General features: G+C 45.1%; 1 protein-coding gene across 7 annotated transcripts in view; it reads right to left on the reverse strand.

Annotated features, from left to right (window-relative positions):
* Window positions 1–13,391: 13,391 nt before the first annotated feature.
* Window positions 13,392–24,489, reverse strand: part of LOC117504564 (sodium/potassium/calcium exchanger 2-like) — a 75,883-nt gene continuing 64,785 nt past the window's right edge. For all 7 annotated transcript variants that reach the window (XM_034164026.1, XM_034164021.1, XM_034164023.1 and 4 more), the window contains 4 exons: window positions 16,458–16,592; window positions 16,261–16,350; window positions 15,981–16,147; window positions 13,392–14,578 (listed from right to left, as the gene is read on the reverse strand). In XM_034164026.1, the coding sequence (XP_034019917.1) occupies window positions 14,329–14,578; window positions 15,981–16,147; window positions 16,261–16,350; window positions 16,458–16,592 (642 nt within the window). In that variant the 3' untranslated portion in view covers window positions 13,392–14,328. The remainder of the gene's footprint in view (window positions 14,579–15,980; window positions 16,148–16,260; window positions 16,351–16,457; window positions 16,593–24,489) is intronic.

The following is a 24,489-nucleotide window of genomic DNA, read 5'->3' on the forward strand; positions in this document are numbered from 1 at the left end:
TTGTTATTTACCTTCTCCATTGTCCGTTCATTTGCGCCCCCTGTTGTGGGTCCGTGTTCCTACACTTTCACAACAGGATATCTCGGCCAGCGTCATGGATCCCGAGGGGCGTCAACCGGCTGTTGAACGGCCAATGGAAGAACAGGGCGCGTCGGCGTCTTCGGGAGGGGTAATCGGTGAGTTGCAGCGGATCCTCACCGCTTTCACTACTCGGATGGATTTAATGACCAAGCAGAATGTTCTCCTAAACCGCAGGGTGGAGGCTCTCGCCGCACAAGTGGAAGCGCGCCCCCCGGGCGCCGCTGCGGCTCTCCCTCCCGTGGATCCTGCGCGTGATAGTGACGTTCCTCTGGTCGTTCAACGGCCCCTCCCTCCGTCCCCAGAAGCATACATAAGCCCTCCAGAACCGTACGGAGGCTGTGTGGAGACGTGCGCAGATTTTTTGATGCAGTGTTCGCTCGTCTTCGCACAGCGTCCCGTGATGTACGCGACTGACGCTAGCAAAGTAGCTTATGTAATAAACCTGCTTCGCGGGGAGGCACGCGCTTGGGCTACAGCGCTCTGGGAGCAGAACTCACGGCTCCTTCACACGTACGATGGGTTTGTGCGGGAGCTCAGAACAGTGTTCGACCATCCCAATAGAGGAGAGACCGCTTCAACCGCGCTACTGTCAATAAGACAGGGGCGTCGGAGCGCAGCTGCCTATGCAGTCGCCTTCCGCATCGCGGCGGCGAGATCCGGCTGGAATAGCACTGCCCTCCGCGCCACCTTTGTAAACGGACTGTCACTGGTCCTAAAAGAGCATCTGGTGGCGAAGGACGAACCGCGGGATTTAGATGGGCTCATCGATCTGGTTATACGACTTGACAACCGGTTAGAAGAACGCCGTCGGGAACAAGGCGAAGGGCGTGGTCAGGCACGCGTCGTCCCTCTCCCTTCCGGTTCCGACCGAGCTCCGCCCTCCCCACGCTCCTCTGTTCCTGCGCTCCGTGCACCTACGGCTCCCCCTGCTGACGAAGCTATGGACACGAGCAGGGCAACATTTAGGGCACCTGGAGCACAAAGGAGGCGGGTCTACGGAGCTTGTTTTGTTTGTGGCTCGAGTGAGCATCTTGCAAGCGACTGCCCCGAGCGGTTAAACTCCAATGCCCCGCCCCTAGAGACTGGGCCAGGGGTGGGCCAAAACATTCACGTGGGACACACCCACATTGCCACACGACTCCCAGTCACGATCCTGTATGAGGATTTAACCCTGAAGGCCCCAGCACTGGTGGACACGGGCTCTGAGGGGAATCTGCTAGATAGCAGATGGGCCAGGGAGATAGGGCTCCCTCTGGTGGCTCTTACCTCGCCTGTACAGGTTCGGGCACTAGATGGCTCCCTACTCCCACCAATCACGCATAAGACACCTCCAGTAACTCTGGTGGTGTCAGGTAACCACCGGGAGGTGATCGAGCTCTTTGTGACTCAGGCCACCTCCCGAGTGGTTCTGGGTTTTCCCTGGATGCTAAAGCACAATCCCCGGATCGATTGGCCATCCGGGGTAGTGGTACAGTGGAGCGAAACCTGCCATCGGGAGTGTCTAGGTTCCTCGGTTCCTCCCGGCTCCCACGCTAAGGAGGAGGTCCGAGTCCCGCCCAATCTGAAGGCGGTGCCGGCGGAGTACCATGACCTCGCTGACGTGTTCAGCAAGGATCTGGCTCTCACGCTTCCTCCCCACCGCCCGTATGATTGTGCCATTGATTTGGTTCCAGGCAGTGAGTTCCCGTCCAGTAGGCTGTACAACCTCTCACGGCCGGAACGCGAATCAATGGAGACCTACATCCGGGACTCATTAGCCGCCGGGTTGATCCGGAATTCCACCTCTCCGATGGGTGCGGGTTTCTTTTTTGTGGGTAAAAAAGATGGCGGGCTTCGTCCATGCATTGATTACAGGGGGTTGAACGAAATCACGGTTCGCAACCGATACCCGTTGCCCTTGTTGGATTCAGTGTTCACCCCCTTGCATGGAGCCACAATCTTCACCAAGCTTGATCTTAGGAATGCGTATCATTTGGTTCGGATCCGGAAGGGAGACGAATGGAAGACGGCATTTAACACCCCGTTAGGTCATTTTGAGTACCTGGTCATGCCGTTCGGTCTCACTAATGCTCCCGCGACTTTCCAAGCGTTGGTAAACGATGTCTTGCGGGACTTCCTGCACCGGTTCGTCTTCGTGTATCTAGACGATATACTCATCTTTTCCCCGGATCCTGAGACTCATGTCCGGCATGTCCGTCAGGTCCTGCAGCGGTTGTTGGAGAACCGCCTGTTTGTGAAGGGCGAGAAGTGTGAATTCCACCGCATTCTTTGTCCTTCCTGGGGTTTATCATCTCCTCCGACTCCGTCGCCCCTGATCCGGCCAAGGTTGCGGCGGTGAGAGATTGGCCCCAACCCACAAGCCGTAGGAAGCTGCAACAGTTCCTCGGCTTTGCTAATTTCTACAGGAGGTTCATTAAGGGCTACAGTCAGGTAGTTAGCCCCCTGACAGCCCTGACCTTACCAAAAGTCCCCTTCACCTGGTCGGATCGGTGCGAAGCCGCATTCAAGGAGTTGAAACGGCGCTTTTCGTCTGCACCAGTTCTGGTGCAGCCCGATCCTAACCGCCAGTTAGTGGTTGAAGTGGATGCCTCGGACTCAGGGATAGGAGCGGTGCTCTCCCAGAGCGGGAAGACCGATAAGGTTCTTCACCCGTGTGCCTATTTTTCCCGCAGGTTGACCCCCGCTGAACGGAATTATGACGTCAGCAATCGGGAACTCCTTGCTGTGAAAGAGGCCCTCGAAGAGTGGAGACATCTGTTGGAGGGAACAGCCGTGCCATTCACGGTTTTCACTGACCATCGGAACCTGGAGTATATCAGGACCGCCAAGCGGCTGAACCCCAGGCAAGCCCGCTGGTCACTGTTCTTTGGCCGTTTTGACTTCCGGATTACCTACCGTCCCGGGACCAAGAATCAAAGATCGGATGCATTGTCCCGGGTGCACGAAGTCGAAGTCAAAACGGAACCGTCGGATCCCCCGGATCCCATCATCCCGGAGTCCGCTATCGTGGCCGCCCTCACCTGGGACGTGGAGAAGACCGTCCGGGAGGCCCTGACCCGTGACCCGGACCCCGGAAACGGACCAAAGAACAGACTATACGTCCCACCAGAGGCTAGGGCTGCAGTCCTGGACTTCTGTCACGGTTCTAAGCTCTCCTGTCACCCTGGGGTGCAAAGGACCGTGGCAGTCGTCCGGCAACGCTTCTGGTGGGCGTCCCTGGAGGCCGATGTCCGGGACTACATCCAGGCCTGTACCACCTGCGCCAGGGGCAAGGCCGACCACCGAAAGACCTCAGGGCTGCTACAGCCACTGCCCGTGCCTCATCGGCTTGGACTTTGTCACGGGTCTCCCGCCGTCCCAGGGCAACACCGTCGTCTTCACGGTAGTGGACCGTTTCTCCAAGGCGGCCCACTTCGTGGCCCTCCCGAAGCTCCCAACGGCCCAGGAGACAGCGGACCTCCTGGTCCACCACGTCGTCCGCCTGCATGGAATACCATCAGACATCGTTTCCGATCGCGGTCCCCAGTTTACCTCACACGTTTGGAGGAGCTTCTGCCGGGAACTGGGGGCCACGGTCAGCCTTTCGTCCGGGTATCACCCCCAGACCAACGGGCAAGCAGAGCGGGCCAACCAAGAATTGGAGCAGACACTACGCTGTGTGACAGCCGCGCACCCGACAGCCTGGAGTACCCACCTGGCCTGGATCGAGTACGCCCACAACAGCCAACTGTCATCCGCCACCGGCCTCTCCCCGTTTGAGGTGTGCTTGGGGTATCAGCCCCCCTTGTTTCCGGTGGTCGAGGGAGAGGTCGGTGTGCCCTCGGTCCAGGCCCACCTACGGAAGTGCCGTCGGGTGTGGCGTGCCGCCCGCTCTGCTTTGTTAAAGGCCCGGACGAGGGCGAAGAAACATGCAGACCGGCGGCGGGCCCCGGCCCCCAAGTATCGTCCTGGGCAGGAAGTGTGGTTGTCCACCAAGGACATTCCCCTACAAGTGGACTCCCCCAAACTCCAAGAACGATACATCGGTCCCTTCAAGATCCTCAGTCATCAATCCCGCCGCAGTGAGGCTCCAGCTTCCGGCCTCGCTGCGGATCCACCCCGTATTTCACGTGTCAAGGATCAAGCCTCACCACACCTCACCCCTCTGCACCCCAGGTCCGGCACCACCTCCTGCCCGGATCATCGACGGGGAACCGGCTTGGACTGTGCGCCGGCTCCTCGACGTCCGTCGAATGGGCCGGGGTTTTCAGTACCTGGTGGATTGGGAGGGGTACGGTCCCGAGGAACGCTCCTGGGTGAAGAAGGGCTTCATCCTGGACCCGGCCCTCCTGGCCGACTTCTACCGTCGCCATCCGGACAAGCCCAGCCGTGCGCCAGGAGGCGCCCGTTGAGGGGGGGGTCCTGTTGTGTGGGCCGCCAGAAGAGGAGGTACTGCTGGCCCACCACCACAAGAGGGCGCCCTGCCTGGAGTGCGGGCTCCAGGCACCAGAGGGCGCTGCCGCCTTACGGGAGCAGCCAGGGTGACAGCTGTCACCCATCAATGGACACAGCTGTTTCCACTCAGCACGGAGGTATATCAGCAGGACGGCGTCTCCACCTCAGTGCCGAGATATCGCCTTAAGATAGAGGTAACAATTCTCTGCTATATCATATTGCCTTTTCTGAGCATTGCAGGACAGCTGTCTACTCAAAGATAAGTACTCACCTTCCTGCAGTTTTGTGACATGAGGTGGAGACAGCTTCTCCCCTCTCTGTGTTACTGGGTGCAGCCGCATCCACTCCTGTGTGTTTGTTCTCTTGCCAGCAGTACCGGATCCGACGAGCGGAGGCAGTGGCCACCTGGGAATTCGGGACTTGGCGGTTCCAGTATTTCCAGGGTTCGGTGGCAGAGGAAATCTGGGTGGTTCCGGTTCGACTTGGACGGACGTCTCCTACCTTCGAGCCTGCCCACACGACACCAGTGGAATTCGGTTTAACCCCAAATTGTCAATTGTTGTATTGGTTGTGCACGTTCCACAACAGTAAAACCTTGTTATTTACCTTCTCCATTGTCCGTTCATTTGCGCCCCCTGTTGTGGGTCCGTGTTCCTACACTTTCACAACAACGCATGAAAAAGTCTCTTACTGTCATGGTGAAATATCGACAGGAAGTCGGCCATTTTTATTTTAAGTTTCGATTTTGAGCAAATTTTTGCCATTTTTGGCCATTTCCACTACTTACATTTGAATGAACTTGTCCTAGAGATTTTATCCGATCGTCTTCAAATTTGGTCAAAATCATCACAACACAATGGTGATCAAAAGTTATCAAAAGATTCTAATTAAGTCAAAAGGCGTGGCTGCTAGGGGTCGTCAAACTTTGGCAAGCTTTTCGGAGCATGGCTGTCACGCCCACATACATCATCGTAGATCCTTCAAACTTGCTGGACATGATGAACGTCTACATATCTTAAGTTCCCACCTGCGCCATAGCGCCCCCCGGTGGTGGCGGGAAATGTCCTATTTTTACTTTAAGAGGTCCTGATGTCACATACTTAACCCAATCAACTTCATTCCACTTCTCTCTAAGGAGAACATGTCGCCAGATTGAACGCCTATGGAAGTCAATAAAACTAGAGGTTCACAGGCTACATTTAAGAGACTTAATATCTTCCTTAAATAAGACGATAGAGGAGGCCAGGACGAGTTATTTTAATCGCCTGATTGCCTCCAATAAAAGAAATCCTAAAGTGCTTTTTGACACAATCAGCTCTCTTGTGTCACCTGCTGCCGTCACTCCTGTTATCTCTAAAACTAGTTGTGAGGAGTTCCTGGATTTCTTTATTTTCTTTAAGGTTAGAGTTATAAAGTACAACCTGCCTCCATGCCATGGTCCCCAGCACTGAGAACCTCCCACTCAGTGCTGCGCCTCATTTGAGCCTGTTACTGTAGAGGACATGTCAACCATCATGAATAAAGTGAAGCCATCCTCTGGTATTTTGGATGTTCTTCCGTTTAAACTGTTTGTGAATGTATTTGACTCCATCGGGCCCTACATTGCTAAAATGTTTAATATATCTTTGTCGAGTGGTGTGTTTCCCTGTTATTTTAAACATGCCATTGTGGAACCACAGTTAAAGAAAGCTGGATTGGATTCTACAGAGCTCAAGAACATTAGGCCAATATCTAAAACCCCTTTCTTGGCCAAAGTCTTGGAAAAGGTAGTCTGTGCTCAATTGAGATCATTTTTGCAGGCTAACAACATCCATGACACTTTTCAATCTGGGTACCGTGAGTTTCATTCTACTGAAACAGCCCTGTTGAAGGTGTCTAGTGACATGATATATGGCAGCTGACACTGGCAAATGTTCTGTGCTGATTCTGTTTGATCTGTCTTCGGCGTTTGATACCGTTGACCATGGCATTCTGATAAACAGATTGCGGGATTTGGTTGGAATGTCAGGTTCTGTTTTAGAGTGGTTTACCTCTTACCTGACTGGTAGAACTTTTAGTGTGACGGTGGGCAATGCAGTGTCGGAATCTGCAGATCTTCTGTGGGGTGTGCCACAGGGATCGGTCTTGGGACCTGTTTTGTTCTCATTGTATCTCCTTCCTCTCAGCAAGCTGATCCAGCAGTTCAGTGATGTGTCCTATCATTTGTATGCTGATGATCTGCAGCTGTACTGCTCTTTTAAGACAACTGAGCCACAGAAACTCTGCTCTCTCACAAATTGTTTGGCCAAAATTAAGGAATGGCTCACTGAGAACAGTCTGCAGTTAAATTCCAATAAGACTGAGACTCTGATTGTAGCACCAGATAGTGCTGTACCTGGAATTAAGCAGCATCTCAGCATCGGTCAAAAGCAGCCTGCGTAACCTGGGTGTCATTTTGGATGGAGGGATGTCTTTGGAGCAGCACACAAATTACCTGGTTAAGAACTGTTTTTTCCAAATTCGGAACATCTCTAAGCTCCGTAAGATGGTGACTTTAAAAGAGCTTGAGATGATTGTTCATGCGTTCGTCTCATCGCGTTTGGATTATTGTAACAGTCTCTTCACCTGTCTGAATAAGAAGGAGTTGGCCCGCCTGCAGGTTGTGCAAAATTCTGCTGTGCGCCTGCTTACCCGCACCTGCAGGAGGGACCATATTACTCCTATTCTTAATACTTTGCATTGGTTGCCTGTCTCCTACAGGATTCATTACAAAATCCTGGTATTGACTTTTAGAGCTCTGCATGGACAGGCACCAGAGTACATAAGGGACCTGATCCAGCCTTATGCTTCCTCCAGGAGCCTCAGGTTGTCCAATCAGAACCTGTTGATGGTTCCTCGGACCCGTTTTAAAACTCACGGGGACAGATCTTTTAAAGCGGTGGCGCCTAGCCTCTGGAATGAGCTTCCCTGTGCCCTTCGTTCTCTGGATTGTATAGATACTTTTAGAAGGCAACTAAAGATGCATTTCTTTAAGTTAGCTTTTTAGCCTAATATTGTATTTTATTGTTTTTGTATGTTATTTTTAGATTATTTTTGTATGCCATGTGCAGCGCTTTGTGACCCTGGTCTGTGAAAGGCGCTTTATAAATAAAGCTTACTTACTTACTTACTTACCCTTCGCCATGGAACATTATACTTAAACAGGTACTGAAGTCACATAGTTAATCCCATGAACTTCCTTCCACTTCCAAAACATGCATAACAAGTTGTTGAACGTTGGCGATGGTCGCCGTGAACTTACGAGTAACGGCTTCTGTGTGGCGGCGTACCAAATATCGCCCCTTCAACATGAAATTACGTTCTTCCTTTTGACGGCTTTAATTTTGTCATATCATCATGAAAACTGATACACAGGTCAAGCATGACAACCTCCTACAATTCATAGGGGCCTCGCCCATGGGCGGGGCAAAGTGCCTCAATAGCGCCCCCTTGAAAATTTCAAAAAACCCTCCCCATAGGGTTTTTTTTTTGGAGTAGGGAGATGAAAATTGGTACACATGTGTGACTTGCATAGACATACAAAAAAGTCTCTTGCACCATAGGTTTACTCCAAACAGGATGTCGGCCATTTTGAATTTTCTTCTCATTTTGAAATGATTTCCACATGTTGTATTTGAACGAACTCCTCCTAGGGATTTTGTCCAATGCACTTCAAATTTCTTTGACAGCATCCAAAGATGATACTGACCAAAAGTTATCGAAAGCTTTTCTCTATGTTGAAGGGTGTGGCCGCTATGGTGCCGCCATTTTGACCCTTTGCCATGGAACATCAAGTCATGATAACTCCTTCATGCTTTTCCTGATTGACTTGAAACTTCACATGTATGATGACGGTTGGCCCCTGAACACACCCAGCCCCTCTGTTTGTACACTGAGCGCCCCCTAGTGGATGAACAATCAACATGTCATAACTCCTTGATGCATTGTGTGATTTGTTTAAAATTTTAACTGTGTGATGAGTGGTTGCCCCTGCATGCACATGCCCACATGTTGTCACAAGGGCACCCACTGGCCTGGGTAGGCGGTCGCGCGGAACAAGGGCCCGTATATGACTGCTTGCAGTCCTAGTTTATAATTGTGTCTTCAGTTTAAATCATTAACATGACTGCAACTACTACTACTACTACTACTAATAATAATAATAAGACATGAATTTGAATTCCATTACTTGTATATGGCCCCCATAAATTTATGCAATTTAAAATTTTGTTTATTCATTCTTTTTTTTCTTTTTTTTTTTTGCTAGATAGATTTTGACAATTGGCATTGACAGTTGGTATGAACAACAGTTATTAAGCAAAATGTACTTTGATTTTAATTAAGCATGCTTAGAATAAATGTATTATCAATCATACCACCGTGCTTTCTATGATGCCACTATTTAAATAATAATAAAAAATACAATGAAATCTTATTTCATTTTACAGACTCAAGTTGTAACCTGGTAAAAATCTGTTATTGTAATTAGTCATCTTCACTTTGGGCAAACGTAGTTCATAACGTAATGATGCAGTCATCTGGATTACATCTGGATAGACTTGGAAAGAAATACACTCTCCTGGAAAGATATGAGACATTTTGTTGTGATTCACTTTAAAGGTCTGTAAAGATATATTTTTTAAAGGTACACTTGAATGTGTCATGTGTGCTCTAATGTGGTGGTAAATGATCATATTCTCCTAGAAAAAGTAATGAGAAAGGAATTTTAAAGCAGGAATTGAGTTGCTTTCTTGTTGTGAAGTAGTATTTTTCCCCCTTACACTGTCAAAGAAAAAGTATGATAAAGTTATCAGAACAATGAGACTGTTTGATTGGATGTTGGCATTATTATTTGTATTTTACAAGGTTTCATCCTGGAAGCAACACTTTAGCAGGAATCCACATGAATTAGGCTCCTGCAAATCCCCAACGTGGAAGTTTTTTTTTTTTTCCAAGGATTTTGTACATGTCCTGTCAAGTTGGGAAATCGAAACTCTGCGGTATCGCTCACACACCTTAATCCATGCTTTGCATTGAGGGGGAAAAAACTGAATGACTTTATTTTCAAAATGCTGTGTTTTTTTGTTTCTGGACATCCAAATGGCACAGCATTACAAGAAATGTCTTATTTGTTGATTCATTCAATCTTTCAACCAAAACAGAGTTTAACTTGCACATAATAATTAACCCAAAAACTACACACAGTAGTTAGGCCTTTTGACTCTTTGAACCATATGTTTCAGAAACATCAAATGATGTAAAATACAAACTGAAATAATTCCTCTCAAAATCTTGTTATGAGCAGTTCAAAACATGATTCTAAACAACCGTTTTGGCAAAGGATTCAGTTTCAAAAAGCAAAATCAATCAATTACTTCAGAAAATGATTTTTGGGTCTTTGTTTTAATGCAGAACACAAAATGCAATTAACTTTAAAAATGATTGTTTTGAATAGTTGTAAATGCTCTATAAAATAGATCACTATTTTTTAGGCTCCACCCCTTTTCACAAGTAAAAAGAAAAATCTATTAAAAAAAAAAAAAAAAAAACCTAATTCGACCCGTTTCAGTTTGAATTCATGTTCATATTTTTTTTAAAGTCTAAAAAATGCGGTTTGGTGAATTTACCAAAACCATGTTGCCAAATAAATCAATATTTACAATAGATTAATGCACAATGACTTTGTGACTGAATAAGTCCATGGAAAAGGGCATATTTTGTGAAAAATAAAAACCTATTTTTCCCTTTTCCAGCTCTCTAACAAATGGAAAACTACAAAAAAAAAAAAAAAAAAAAAAAAAAAAATGGCTGTGGACAGAAATGGAAGCGTTACTGCTGATTTGTGGGTGGAGCACGCCGACTGCGTCAAACTGTCTGTGACGTCACTGACAATGACAATGAAGGCTACCAACCACAAGATGGCGAAATACCCCACAGATCGTCAGCAACAGAACAAAGGCCTCAAACACTTCTGTTTTTAATCAAAACTTCCTCACCTTCATTAGATTTGACTTTTTGTTTGTGGATTTCCAATGTAATTAAAAGAACAAAAAGCATTTCAACAAGTTTTCAGTGAAGGTCCACTACAACTGCACAGATTTCCTCTATTGTGTCATAAAGCATAAAATGTAGTCAAAAGGGAAAATAATATCTCATTTCCTGTGAAAGCAGCAAACACATGGTTGCATATTTTAAGTTATCTTTATTGGTTTCATTGTATACTTTTTTGTTTTTACATAGACATTTCTATTCCACATACAGATTATATGGTAAATTTGTATCTGTATATATGTACAATTTAAATAAATTTTACACCAAGAAAATAAAACATTTACATTGCAATGTTAGTCAGCTTTCCTGGTATACCACACTCATAATCAAACTCACGGGATAAAGTTTATTTCACATTATCATCATCATTCATACTCTCACACATGCACAAAAAATAAATAAAAAATTTTAAAGGAGAGCAGAAAAAAAGCAACTTAATGTCCTGAAATCGAGAATTCAATGAATATATGCACCTGTATTGTGCACATTTGTACTTAGAGAAAGAAACTCAACCTTCACTCTCCACTTTACTAGTACGACCAAAATGTGCAAACTTTTAGACAATTAATCACAACTAAAATGCTTGTTTATGCGGCCATGTTCTCAGCCATTATTAATATAAACAAAGCAATGGTTTTGAAAGCTATAGTGCTGGCTTACATTTCAGTTTAATCGTCAATTCTATCAATCAAACTTGATGTTTGTTTGATAACTTTTTTTGGGGGGGGGGGGGGTTAAACTCCTCCTGAACTGTTCTGCACATGATGATACCAAAAGCACAGCGTTGCAGTAATAAAACCAGTTTTCAATTAAAATGATGCACTGATTTGAAACACTCAAAAAACAATGATTCATTGCTTTGCACCCATCAGTCACAAATAAATAAAGAAATAAAACTTCCAAAATTAAAAAAATATTAAGACTGAGTGTTTTTAAAGGTTCTAAACACTTTACATGATTGCTTGGGAGAGCAATGCACTGTTTGCAAAGGTTCAACTCGGAAAATGAAGCCAATTGTTTCTGAAAATGATTCACTGTTTTGAAACAGTTTCGACACTGACAAAAGTGCTTCAAAAAATGTTTCAGCATTTTAAAAATCTGATCTGGAACACTACATTAAACAACTGCCTCCAGAAATGATTGTTCTATAACTGACGCACTTCACAAAAACCGCCTATATTTTTTGAAGCATACACTCGAAGGCTAATTGCACTTACCCATTACTTATCAAAATACACCATGTCCCCCTGTTCTTGAAATCAACATCATGAAAATCTTTCATCACTGCTTCATAAAACGATTCAGTGTTTCAAAATGCTCAAAACAATACATGCAATAATTGCTTATGACAATGAATCATGTTTCAAAATGAGACAACAATGGTCACATTTATTAGAGAAATGCAAAATAAATCAACTGCTTCTAAAATGAATTATTGTTTTGAAGCACCACATGAGGATACTACTGGATTCCTGGGTTTGGATGCACGGTTATTATTATTAAGGAGATATGTTGGTGCAGGAACCCCAAAACTACAGTTGGTATATGTATCTATAATTATTTATTTGAAATATAATGCCAACTGTATCCATCTATCAGTCAATACTGGCAGTTCTCCCCAGGCGTGGAAATCCAATAAAATCTGGAAAGCTTCTTTCACTTATTCAGTGTTTCAAGCTCAAAATGGTACACAAGACAAGTGCTTTCTAAATTATTCAGTGTTTCAAAGCCCTCAAAACTCTTGTGAAATCTTGTGGAAAGCAGAGATATCATGGTCCAGAATACCTTTTTAAGAGTAAAAAAAGCTAAATTTAGCAATTGTTCAGAGAATGACTCAGCATAAAAATAATGCTCACAAACAGTACAATGGTGACATCTAGTGGACAGTGACCTGCCCATCGAGGGCTACCAGCATATCAGGACAGGTTTTCACCTACTATAACAAACAAAAACAACAGCAAATTAGGTACTTAATAATGTCCATCGTGACCCTTTCTTTTTTGTTTTTTGAAATTTAGCAAAACCACTAATTAGTGTTTCCAAAGCAACAGTTCTTTGTGTATATTTCTGAAAGGATGCATAAAAGTTTAGCGATATATTGGTCTATCTTAGCTGTACAGTCAGTGGGTAACCAGCCCAGATTCCTTGCATGCAATGTTTTAATCACACATTCAGAGAATCTATGTACTTATTTTACAGTTGGTTCCTACGAAGCTTCTGTACAGAGGTAAAGCGGGTGAGGATTCTGACCAGCTTGGAGAACAGGACTTTCTCTTGAGGGGCTTTGGCGGCGGGACGGGAGGTACAAAGTCTCATCAACGACACACGGGGGTATATATTGCTGTTAAATTTCTACATTCTATATATCCTAAGAGAGATTACAAGTATGACCATGTCTATTCCCAGTATAAAACACATATTACCGTTTTTTTTTTGTGTTTTTTTTTTGGTTTTTTTTGCAAAAAAATGGGAGTATAAGGTCTACTCGTAGTTTAATTGAAGAAACGTGATTAGTTCAGGTGCAGACTGCACATTTAAGCACCTTTGATTAAAAATGAAAATTACACAAATTTGTTCAACTGTACATGTTGACATTTTCAGAGACTAAGCACTGGTTTGCATTCAGAAGTTCTAACAACTTCTAAAATGTTGATCGGTATCATTCAACTCTTTACATGCATTTGACCGAGTGAAACCTCAAAAGCTTTCAGCGCACGGGGATCGGAGTCTTGTTCCTAGCTTGAACGAAGCACTACACGTAGACTAACCTAAGTTGACCATGACACCGAAACACTGCTTTTTCAACCTTTTTTTTTTAAACATTACAGAACTCTTAGTCGAAGATACACGTTTAATTCCCCCTTCAAAAAGTTAAGCATTTCAAAGGCTAGCATGGATTTTAAGAGGCTAAATGTAAGCTAGGCTTTCCACAAACATTTTGCCTTCACCAGTCAACGTATCTGAAGCATCACACATTTTGTAAAATCAGATTCTGTAAAAAAAAACAAAAAAAAAAACAATAATAAAAATAAGAGCAGCATATCAAGACGACTGTAAGCTAGCTAGCCAATACTGCTAGAGTACGGCTAACATTACTTCTATATATTTCATTTAATCATTCAAATCTTTCAAATATGAATCTCTGAAGAAACATTCAGCAGTGCAGTGAAAAATGGCACCCAAGCAGGGAAGAGCAAAGACGAAAAATGATGGTTTTTCAACCTGGAAACGCTATTCCTCACGCTCGACAGGCCATCCTTTGAGGTGCAAATGGAGTTTTACGCGAAATATTCTCCAGCCACACATAAATTCACTCTTGGAGACAGATTCACTCTGTCCAACGTGTTCAAATATGCTTAAACATTCAGCTCCGTACAGCGCTTCTCAGTTTTGTCCTAAAGTGCACAGGAAGTCCATGTTCTCAATCTACCAGGTGTGATCTAGTGAACAAATGCCATGCATAATGCTTCTATATTTGGCATCCCTGCCCAATTAAATAACCAAATCCACTCACATCAGGACTCAGTCAACTGGCAGAGCCCTCTCGGGTTCCAGCTCGTCCCTGCTACCGCCTGAAAACACAAGTACACTCTGTAGTGAGGCCTCCTCATTACTCCTCCCCTTCACTTCTTTTTTTTTTCCCTTGGTGAAGGATCACAAGTGTCAAGGTGTGTGCAAAGGCAGGTGACAAGGATGGTTGCGAGAGACACAGCGAGAGATAGAGTGCATGTGGCAATTTTTTCCTCAGATGGATACTGGGCAAATGAGGACCTTGTCCTCCAGCATGACGCTGACCACGAGGAAGACGAAGTACAGCAAGAACATGATGAAGCCGAGCAGCTTGCTCATGCGCCACTTGCAGGCAGCGATGGAGATGATGACGAAGAGAAGCATGAGGAAGAGGAGCACGATGGCGCAGAAGAGGCCGTTGGAGCTGACTTGGATTGGGCTCAGTCCCCTGAATAAGGACCACAAGAGCCACGGGAATGGCAAGCTGCAAACACACAATGTGTTAGAGAGATCATCAACCACTTTCATCAAGAGAAAATTTTCTTTGGAACAATTAAACCTTTGTTAACAAATCCTGATAACAATGCTCACAGCTATGTGTCTGACATCAGACAATGCTGCCTTGTAATATGGTGTCCCACAAGGTTAATTGCTGGGACCACTTCTCTTTTCATTACACATCCTACTTCTAGGACAATTCGCCATTGTAATAAAAATTTGTGATGCTGCACAATGTTTCAGCAAAAGAACCTGCATTATGCCATTTTCTCCATTGCTTTCCAGATGATCTGAATGGTAAACTACTTGTTCTGACTTTTACAAGATTGCATGGTCAAGAACCAGAGGATAACTTGGATGTACTCCAACCAAACTCATTAAAACAGACGCTTGGGTCCTTTGGGGCTGTTAATCACTTTGATTGTGGGCGGATCGATTCTAATATCGATAATATTGATACCAACACTGATATTGATATTGAACGATCCTCATGTAAAAAGATCCATACTCAAGTTTTTTTCCTCTCCCGCACGCACTGACTGCTGTGCATGCAGATGCATCAAAGTCTACTCTCTGTCTGTAAGAGCAGCGCTGCGCTGTGTCACACAACACGGAGCAGCGCACCCTTGTATTGTGGTTTGTCAGCCCTCTACCTCAGGAGATTTTGTTTTAAGTTGTGTTGAGTGATATTTTTTAAACAAAAATGTTGATTGTGATAAAGTATTTTGTTGTCACGTACAGTGTTTGGCGAAATTCTGGATCCCTTGGATCTATGAAGCTTAAATATAAAAAAGTATCGATATCAGTATTGATATCAGCAATACTGGGCCTGTATTTACTTGGTATCAGATCAATACCAAAATTCCCGGTATCGCCCAACTCTACTTTCATTTGTCTGGGGACAAATTAAGGATTTGAGTTTTATAAATTTTGTATGTTTAAGACCATAGTTGCTTAAAATTACCTTGTATGTAGAATAAACATCTGAAATAAAAAGAGGGAGTCATATGAATTAAATCTGAGGTATTATTTTCCAGAGGTGGTGTCCATTGTTGCCCTGGTACTATCATAATTATTTTTCAAATATGTAAATTATGATTTCTTCCATTTCAGGTTTGACAAAATTACTAGCTACATCATTCATTAAAGTGCAAATTATTTTGGAATCTAGAACCAATCATATGATCAAACTAGCTTTTTTTTTTTTTTTTACAATTTGTCTGCTGTGATAACATTTTTAAGGAATAACCACAGTGTGATGACATAGGCTAAAGACATCACCCTCTATCAGCATTCATCTCATCTGAGTAAGAATGTCTGACACTATGAATAACATCTGCACACTAAAACTAAAACTCTGACTCCTTAATGTGTTGTCAGTAGCATACCCCACAGTGATGTCAAAGATATTCGAGCCCACGGAGCTGGAAACAGCCATGTCGCCCAGCCCTTTGCGTGCCACAATCACACTGGTGATGAGGTCAGGGATGGATGTTCCGGCTGCCAGTATGGTCAGACCCATAATCTCTTCTGTAATCCCAATAGTCTCCCCAACCTGCAACACAGAAACAAGGGGAATAAGATTTAGCGAGGAAAAAAACCCAACAAAACAACCCAGCATCTTTGGATGCAGACTTGAAACCGTGTGTATCTTTGCAGACTGTTCACCTGGTGAGCCCACCACACCATTAGGTAGGAGAAGACTGCAATCCAACAGATGGAACCCAGGAAGGTGACAGGAAAGAACTTCTTTGACGACTAGTAAACGAGGACAGAGCAAATGAGACATTCTTCAAAGAACTAACTCAATCCGTCTTGAAGCCGTGTTCAACTGAAATCGAAAGTAAAGGTTTGAGGTTACACACTGATTTCCTGACATCTGGCAGCGTGAGCCACAGGGGGAGGACGACGGGCATGATGAAGAGGTAGGTAAAACGCTTGCGACTGGACTCGGGCCAGGACAGGCTCAGAGGCTGGTCCTCTTCCTCTTCGTCCTCGGCCTGAGAGGAGACGGAACAAAGGAGGTACAGTCAGAAAACTACTGACAAAATGGGTCTCTAAAAAAGGTGCTTTTCCTCATAAATGCTGAAAACTAATGTTTTTCTATTTTTTTTTTTATTCCAGAGATTATTCCAGAGACACACACACACCCACTTATACTCTATTTTTCACGTAATCTGTTCACAAGTATTTATGCACCCACCAGAAAACATTAAGTCATCTTTCTTTAATGTATATATTTTTCTTTTCTTTACTACTATTTGACTCTCGCTGCTGCACCAAGTGATTTTCCCTGCTGTGCGATCAATAAAAGTTTATCTTATCTTTTTCCTGTAGCCAGGTATTGCAATGTTGTGATGAGATCCAAAGCAGACATTATTGCTTTACTACGCTGGGTGGTAAAAGTAAGCTCATTCCTGGTGAGGTCAACCACAAACATTTATCTCTGCACCATCACGCCGGCAGCGTGTTTCTGAACCACTGCCATTCAATATACAGAGAATATCTCTCCTTCCTGTCTGTCTTTCCGCCGTCTTGTCTGTTTAAGACACTCTTAGGGTTCTTAAAAGTCCTCCTCCCTCCTCTTAACAGTTTTTCCCACTTAAGGCCGAAGGTGCTTTGTGAATAACTGTTATCTTACCAAAGGAAAATTCTAACAAATGTCTTAGAATTTGAGGAATTATAAGATTTTTCTTAGAATGACATCACTAAGAGCTACTTTTAGCCTTAGGATGTTTTATGACTAGGAGCCCAGGAAGACAGCACCAAGGACTTGGACAAAGCCCCAATGGATGTGCATTCCCCACTTTGTGCCATGTTCGGATCCCATGTTTCTATAAAAGGTAGATTAAATATTGATTTTACACAATATGACCCCTTTAAAGCTTTTTATTTATTTATTTTTTTGTCTTTTCAAGTCATATCTATTCTGGCTTGAGAATTACTGCTCCATAGCAACTGGCCACAGCAGTCAGAAACGAGCGCACAGCCAAGTTGAGTCGTGCATTTACACTGCTTTCTCTCACAGCATTTCAGTAAATTTGATGTTTGGAAATTGTGTTGGGCCTGGCAGACTTTGCGTTGCATCGCTGTTTGATTGAACGGAAACACAATCGCCTATATCTGGGGTAGCATGACACGCCGCACTAAAGCGCCCCCATAGGAGAGAACGATCATTAACTGCAGCATCAAGTGACTTCAGCTGCTGGAGAAAGTGCTTTGCTCATGTTTGCAAAAGCAGCAGCTCATTTAAATACATAAATAAATAAATAAAAATCTGGCACTTTAATTTAATTTAATGTAGCAACAAAGCCTGAAGAGAGCCGAAAGGGTCCTTTTGTGTCCAATTAGACAGGAGGGCAAGAAAACACGTGGAGATCTAAACAAGACGGTGACGATCGATGAGCACAATTGCTCAAAAAAAAAAAAAATCAGAGTGTGACATTTTCTTAAGGTCTTTTCTTAATGGTGTGAAATGCGTCAGCTAACGCGCGCAAGGAGTGAAACAAAGATGCTGAAATGTGCCAACTGCACAGACCGTGAATCGTATGGCGCTTATCCCACTGTGATGCCGACGGCTGAATATTGCCTGGTAACCTTGGCGATCAGAGCAGCCAAACAAAAGGCAGCGCCTGTGTCTCGTATTCTCAACATCCTGATCCCACATATCCAGATGGCTTCATTGTGCACGTTAAAAAGAACCAAATCCACAATCCTGGTCCTTCACAGAGACGTAATTCCGAATCAAAAGACGACTCAAAGTAGCACCCACAAATCTTTGTTTGCCGCCTCCCAAAAGCACAATTTGCCTTTCCTTTTGTGCACCGCTTCAAAACAATAACGCTTTAACTGCTTTCGGGTGAAACGCTCCACGGAGCCGGTTCTCCTGGTTCTGAGATGGTTCCCAAATGCCAGCACCCTGGGGGACCTTTCCAGCCCTGCGGCGCCTCAACGGCACGCTTAAAGGCACTGACTTTTACCAGGCACTGCAGAGCTGTAGGAGGAGGCCTGACATTTACTAATTTCTGACCTTCCTGGAGAGAAGCGTGCGCGCCGGCACCTGGCGTCAACCAACAGTTAATATAGCTCATAAAACGCTCCCAGCAGCGTGGGTGCAAACACTTTATCTTTTTCAGTCATTATAAATAATCACAGATTGGACAAATATTGGATTTCAAGCCATCTGTGTGTAACTATTCCATGAATACTGTAATCAAACACCAAGCTTGTACTATGAACAGAAAAGATGAAAGAACTGGTAAAAAAAAAGTCAAATATACCGTTCTACGTCACCCAAGGACAAAGGTCATGTGACCAACAGAAATGTGATAGGACTTCATAATAGTTACCGCATATCATCGGTATTAATCAGCGTTGAGCCAAAAATGTGACCTTGGCTTGCAATCGTGATTTTAAACTCCAAATTACATGAGTGGGTCACTGGCTGACCCTCAAACATTCCATCAAGTTTGATCCAAATCGCACCTAAATAATGGCAGAGTTTTGATACGATCACGTAAATACAGTATTTAAGGGTCAAAGAAAGGTGGTGTAAAATAACTGGTAAAATGTGTTTTTGTTGTGTGAACACAGTGGAGTTTTGCGCTGAGGCGTGCATGCTCGTTTAAACATGAAATGAGCAGTGAAAGCTCGTATCTCACCGGGCTGTGACTGTTGGCAACAAATTGTGAACGGCATTCACGAGGTATTTTCCAAAATGTCTAGAAATGTTCGCGGGTGTTTTTGGTTTCCTTGTGTGAGTCGCAAGGCCTCGCTCTCGTGTCTCTGGAATTTTGAAAATGTTCAAAAAATTTTGCGTGACAAATTTTCTGTCAAAATAGTCACAGAGTCGTTGTGGGCATTGCAAACCAGTCCCGAACCCTTTTCAATTTAGCTTCTGTAAGACTTTCCGTCAGAAAAGTATGCGAAATGTGAGACAACTACGTGAGGGATTGGTGACCTAAACTAAATTGTGACTGATTGGAGACAAAAATGAGAATCTGACATTCCGTCTGCGAGACAGTCGTGAACTATCCTGTGACCCCTGGGACCATGACAAAATTGCAAATACAGGTCACTGTGATTCCAAGTGAAAATTGTTGGCAATTTGCATATTTGCTTGCAAATTTGTGTCTCCAACTACTCTCCAAAAGGCACAGCCCAGTGAGATACTAGCTTGAATGAGTATTCGCATCTCAGCACCCAGCCACATATGCTAAACAGCTTCAACAAAAATGTTGTACTGTTTGCAAATGTTTGCATGTCGTGGAGCTTTTCATGTATACGATTCTACATCACCACTGGCAAGTAGCATCACATACAGAAACCGAAAATTTAGAATGAGCACAGGAGTGAAAACAGTAACAACATCCTGAGAGGAAGTATGTAATAAAAGTTAGTAACTGGTTATTTTGTTGCAGTTGAAGCCTGTCACTAGGCCATCATGTTTAAACGCCGTATTATTAGCCACAGTTCTGTGAGTCAGCAGAAATAAGAACCAGCCTTAACTGGTTTGAGCAATCTCTCGACCTTCCAATACACAACCTTTAACTTTAATAAGTCACTGGCCGTCCTCTTCTGGCTCGTAGGTTGTATCCGGCCCTCGGGCCACTCGTTTGAGATCCCTTGTTTAGTCGCTGCTAATGACATTTTATAATTGCAGCGTCACTTTTTTCCCCCCACACAGCACTGATCTGTTTGAAACGCAACTCCATTACGATGTGCTACCGTAAGCGCTGTGTGGCCTCATTAAAAGCATCTGCTGGTTGGATCTTTTATCCCCCTAACACAGAGGCTCCATCTGGAAACCCAATTTTCATTTTGTTTAGCAAAAAAGAAATGCTAAACAAACGTATTCCGAGCTAATGGTACGCCTGCCATCGAACCCACCACACGTGCATAATCCAGTATTTTTCCTCCCCAGTCATCTTAGCTCACAAATACCTCCAAGTTCTTATTTTAAAATGGCCCTTGTGGCTATTTAAAGTTGTGATGAAAGAAGCTTAAATCTTTTATTGAAATGAAAAATATGAGGTCAAAGTACAAAGTCCTGCAAGCTGATCATGCTCTTCATTCTTTTCCTGAAGAAAAATTAAAAAAATATTAAAAGTACAGTATGTATGACGCAATAGGGATGTATTTAGGAATATGATCACTTCTGCAGGGACAGACCCCAAGAGTTTTGACAACATAAAAACGGAGCCAGCAAACTGTGCTGGAAACACGTTTCACATTTTAATCTGACCTGAAACACTCCCTTATTCCCTCGTCTTGGATGCAAAGTTATCCAGAAGGAATTGAACAATTAGCGCGATGCAGCCTCTGGCGGCATGTAAAGGTGCAAGCTGCTCCCAAGCCGACATGCACAGGTGCATTGTGGGACACGCCTCCAAAAATAACAGCAGGTGGGAAAAAGCCGCCACTTCGGACTTCTCTTTTAAATGCAAAACAGCCGTTGTTGGCCACGCTCTTTCTTTCCACAAAAAATAATCTTTACACCTATGCTGTGCAGAATGACTCAGGGGTGTGTGTCTCATAAACCCATACAAAGTCCAGATACAGTCGAAAACAAGCGTTTCAAGAGCTACATTTTGCTTATAGCAAATGTGTTGCAATATGCACCGACAAAGAACCGTGGGACCCCAAAGTTACGATGTTAAAAAATGAACCATCACTGTTCTTGTTCTGCTGTTTTACCTCAATTTCCCTCAAAGTTTAAGAAAACATTTTCCATATTAGGGACAAATCGCCAATACTGACCTTAAAGGTGTAGTCCCTTTCAATTTTTGACCCTTTACCTTTGTAAAAAGATTAACTTCGGCACCACTACCAGTTTTGTTCCTTAGTAGTCAGATAAAGGAGTGACAATCTTATGTCACCAATATGATCACAGTTAGCCTTTTCTGGAAACAATTTAGGAATTTGACCCACATGGGTTAAAATACCATGATGAGGATCAGCACGTCTAAATCTGAGGCCATGGTTCTCAGCAGGAAACCGATGGATTGCCTACTCTGGGTAGGGAATGAGGTCTTGCCCCAAGTGAAGGAGTTCAAGTACTTTGGGGTCTTGGTCATGAGTGAGGGGACAATGGAGCGCGAGACTGGCCGGAGAATCGGCGCAGCATGTTGTGTGTTGGGGGGTTTGGCTGGATGTTTTTGTGTTGTTTTCTTTTCTTTGCTCTCCAGGTGGTATGCAAACTGGTTTTTGTCTGTGGAGAAGGTGCTGGCAGAAGAATCCTTCACCCTCATCAACATTATTGGCTGCATTTGTGGAGGATGTCCACGTGCAGGCCTAATGACTCGCAGCACCTGTGGATGATGCTCACGTGCAGACTTAAGGACTTTCAGCTGAAGCAGATAATTAGATGGCGTTCTGCATTTAAGCCATGAGTGGTTCAAGCAGAACTGCCAGGAACTCGACCTTGTGACGTTCGTTTGTGAGACGCTGAGGACCGCGCCTGGGTTTGACACATCGTGCCTATGAAGGAGGACGGGTGAGGGACACATGCTGTCAGCACACATCAGAGGTGATTGATTGTCTGAATAAGTGTTAATAGTAATTTGGTATTTTGTTACGCAGTATATTTGAACATTGATGAGAATTGTGCAGCTCGCTTCTCACGGCCGTGGCGTGCGGACTGATGATCCTCCACCTGTTGTGAGAAGCTGCTCATTTACATAAAGCTTAAAGTCAGACCTGAATGTGTTGCTGATAGCGTGTGCCTTTGAAGGATATTAGTTGTAGCTGTTGACTTACCTCACCTCTTCTATCCTTCAAAGAGGATAGAAGGAAATCAGTGTGTAACCTCTGTGTCCCTTCACAGAGTCAGTTTGTCGTGTCCACCTGGGGGGTGTTTGGCGGTGAATTTGAGTCCAGAAGTGCCGGGCTTCGATCCCTTTGGGCGCTGGAGAGCGCGCCGTCCTTCACTCCGCCAGACAAGCTATATATTATGTTGTACACACTTATTGCACGGAAAGGGAAATAAATGTTTTGTTTTTGCAACCGCTTTCTGGTTATTTAGCGCTGGGTTCAGTCAGACACAGGTCCGCTCCTCAACCCGCGTCGGCACATAACACAGCAGGGACAGTACTGTGTTCACTCTACCGTACTGTTGTGATGAAAAGGAAGCTGAGCCAAAAGGCGAAGCTCTCGAGCTACTGGTCAATCTTCGTTCCTACTCTCACCTGTGGTTGTGAGAGTTGGTTCATGACCGAAAGAACTACATCGCGGGTACAAGCAGCCGAAATGGGTTTCCTTAGGAGGGTAGCTAGTGTCTCGCTTAGAGATAGGGTGAGAAGCTCTCCCTCCAGACATGTTCCAGGCATGTCCATCTGGGAGAAGACCCTGGGGAAGACCCAGGACTAGGTGGAGAGATTATATCTCCACATTTGCCTGGGAATGCCTTGGTATCTTCCAGTCAGAGGTGGTCAATGTGACCTGGGAAAGGAAGTCTGGGGTCCCCTGCTGGAGCTGTTGCACCCATGACCCAGTTCTGCATAAGCTGTTATGTGTCGGACGCAGCCCGGAGAACCGACCAGCGTTTGAAGGACCCAGTATAAAATAAGCAGAGCACGGTACAAAGGATAACAGAGTTTAATGAACATAACAGTGCTGTGAAAAATATAAAAGTGCGCGGTCTGGCGTGGTGGATTGCGGTGCGCTCCCAGCAGCGCTAACGGTCCGGAGCCAGAACTGGTTCGGACCCAAGGACCCCGCCGACACCCCCAGGTGGCCGCGACAAACCGAGTCTCAGGAAGTGTGCTGACGAGCGTGAGACCTCACCCCCTCCTCTTTCACAGACCATGCATCAAACCTGGACGTTCTCTGCATCCACTGATGATGAGATGGCTCTCGAGACGACGATCTCACCCGTCTGGTCACAAGGTCGAGTCTCTGGCAAACACACACTGTGTACTCCAGTCTTAAATGCCACCATGTTCCAATCCATGAAGATGCACCACAGCTGTGAGTCCTGACGAGCCGCAGGTGATCAGGGTGAGGTCCTGATAAACTCAGCTACACAGCCACTCAGTCCCAAATGCAAGCCACCTGGAAGGAAAAACAAAAGACAGAAACAAAAAGGCAGCCAGGCCCCCCAGCCATACAACAGTACCCCACCCTCACGGGAAGCCTCCCGGCGACCACACAAACCTGGCCCAGGGGAAACACCCCCCTCCAGGGACCATGGCTGGAAACCGTATCCGCATTCATCTTCCAACAGAATCCTCATCTACAGAACGGTAGGTGTCTTCTCCTCTGGCTGCATTTTTGCCCTTGTTTCTATCAGTCAATTAGCACAGGTGTGGCCAGGAGTTCTTGAACCTGTGCGGTCAGCCTTTGTCCAACCATGTTCACAGCTGATTAGTCATAAAACAAAAAAGACAAACACAAACAACCAAAACACCCCCCCCTCCCCAGAGGCCTGTTCCATCAAACCCCAGGAAGGGGAGAAAAGAAAAACAACCCAAACTTAAGCTAACAAATAAAAACTGCTAACACCCCCCCCCCCCCCCCCCCCCAATGACATGTAGGGACCAACACCCCCCAGAGGACATCCCGCCAGCTCCAGGAGTAATAACCACAGCCGAGGTCCCTCTGGGATCCAACGTCACCCACGGGGACTCCCAGCGCCTCCCAGAGGACCATTCCATCAACCCCAGGAGACGCCTCCCCTCATGACCAACGGACCCAGCCCCGGCCGTCTATGGCTAGATGGACCCACAGCCCTTTCCCCCCCAGAGGACACCACAGTCAAACCCTGAGGGCGGAAACTGGGGGGAAAAACAAAAGGAGAAAAAAAAACCATACAAACAAAACAACCCCAACCCCACCCCCTTGGTGCAGTGGAAACTGGAAGCACGTCCAGTGTCACCAACCGTGACTATACCCCAGAAG

This window comes from Thalassophryne amazonica, chromosome 23, assembly GCF_902500255.1.
Source record: "Thalassophryne amazonica chromosome 23, fThaAma1.1, whole genome shotgun sequence".
Taxonomy (NCBI): Eukaryota; Metazoa; Chordata; class Actinopteri; order Batrachoidiformes; family Batrachoididae; genus Thalassophryne; species Thalassophryne amazonica.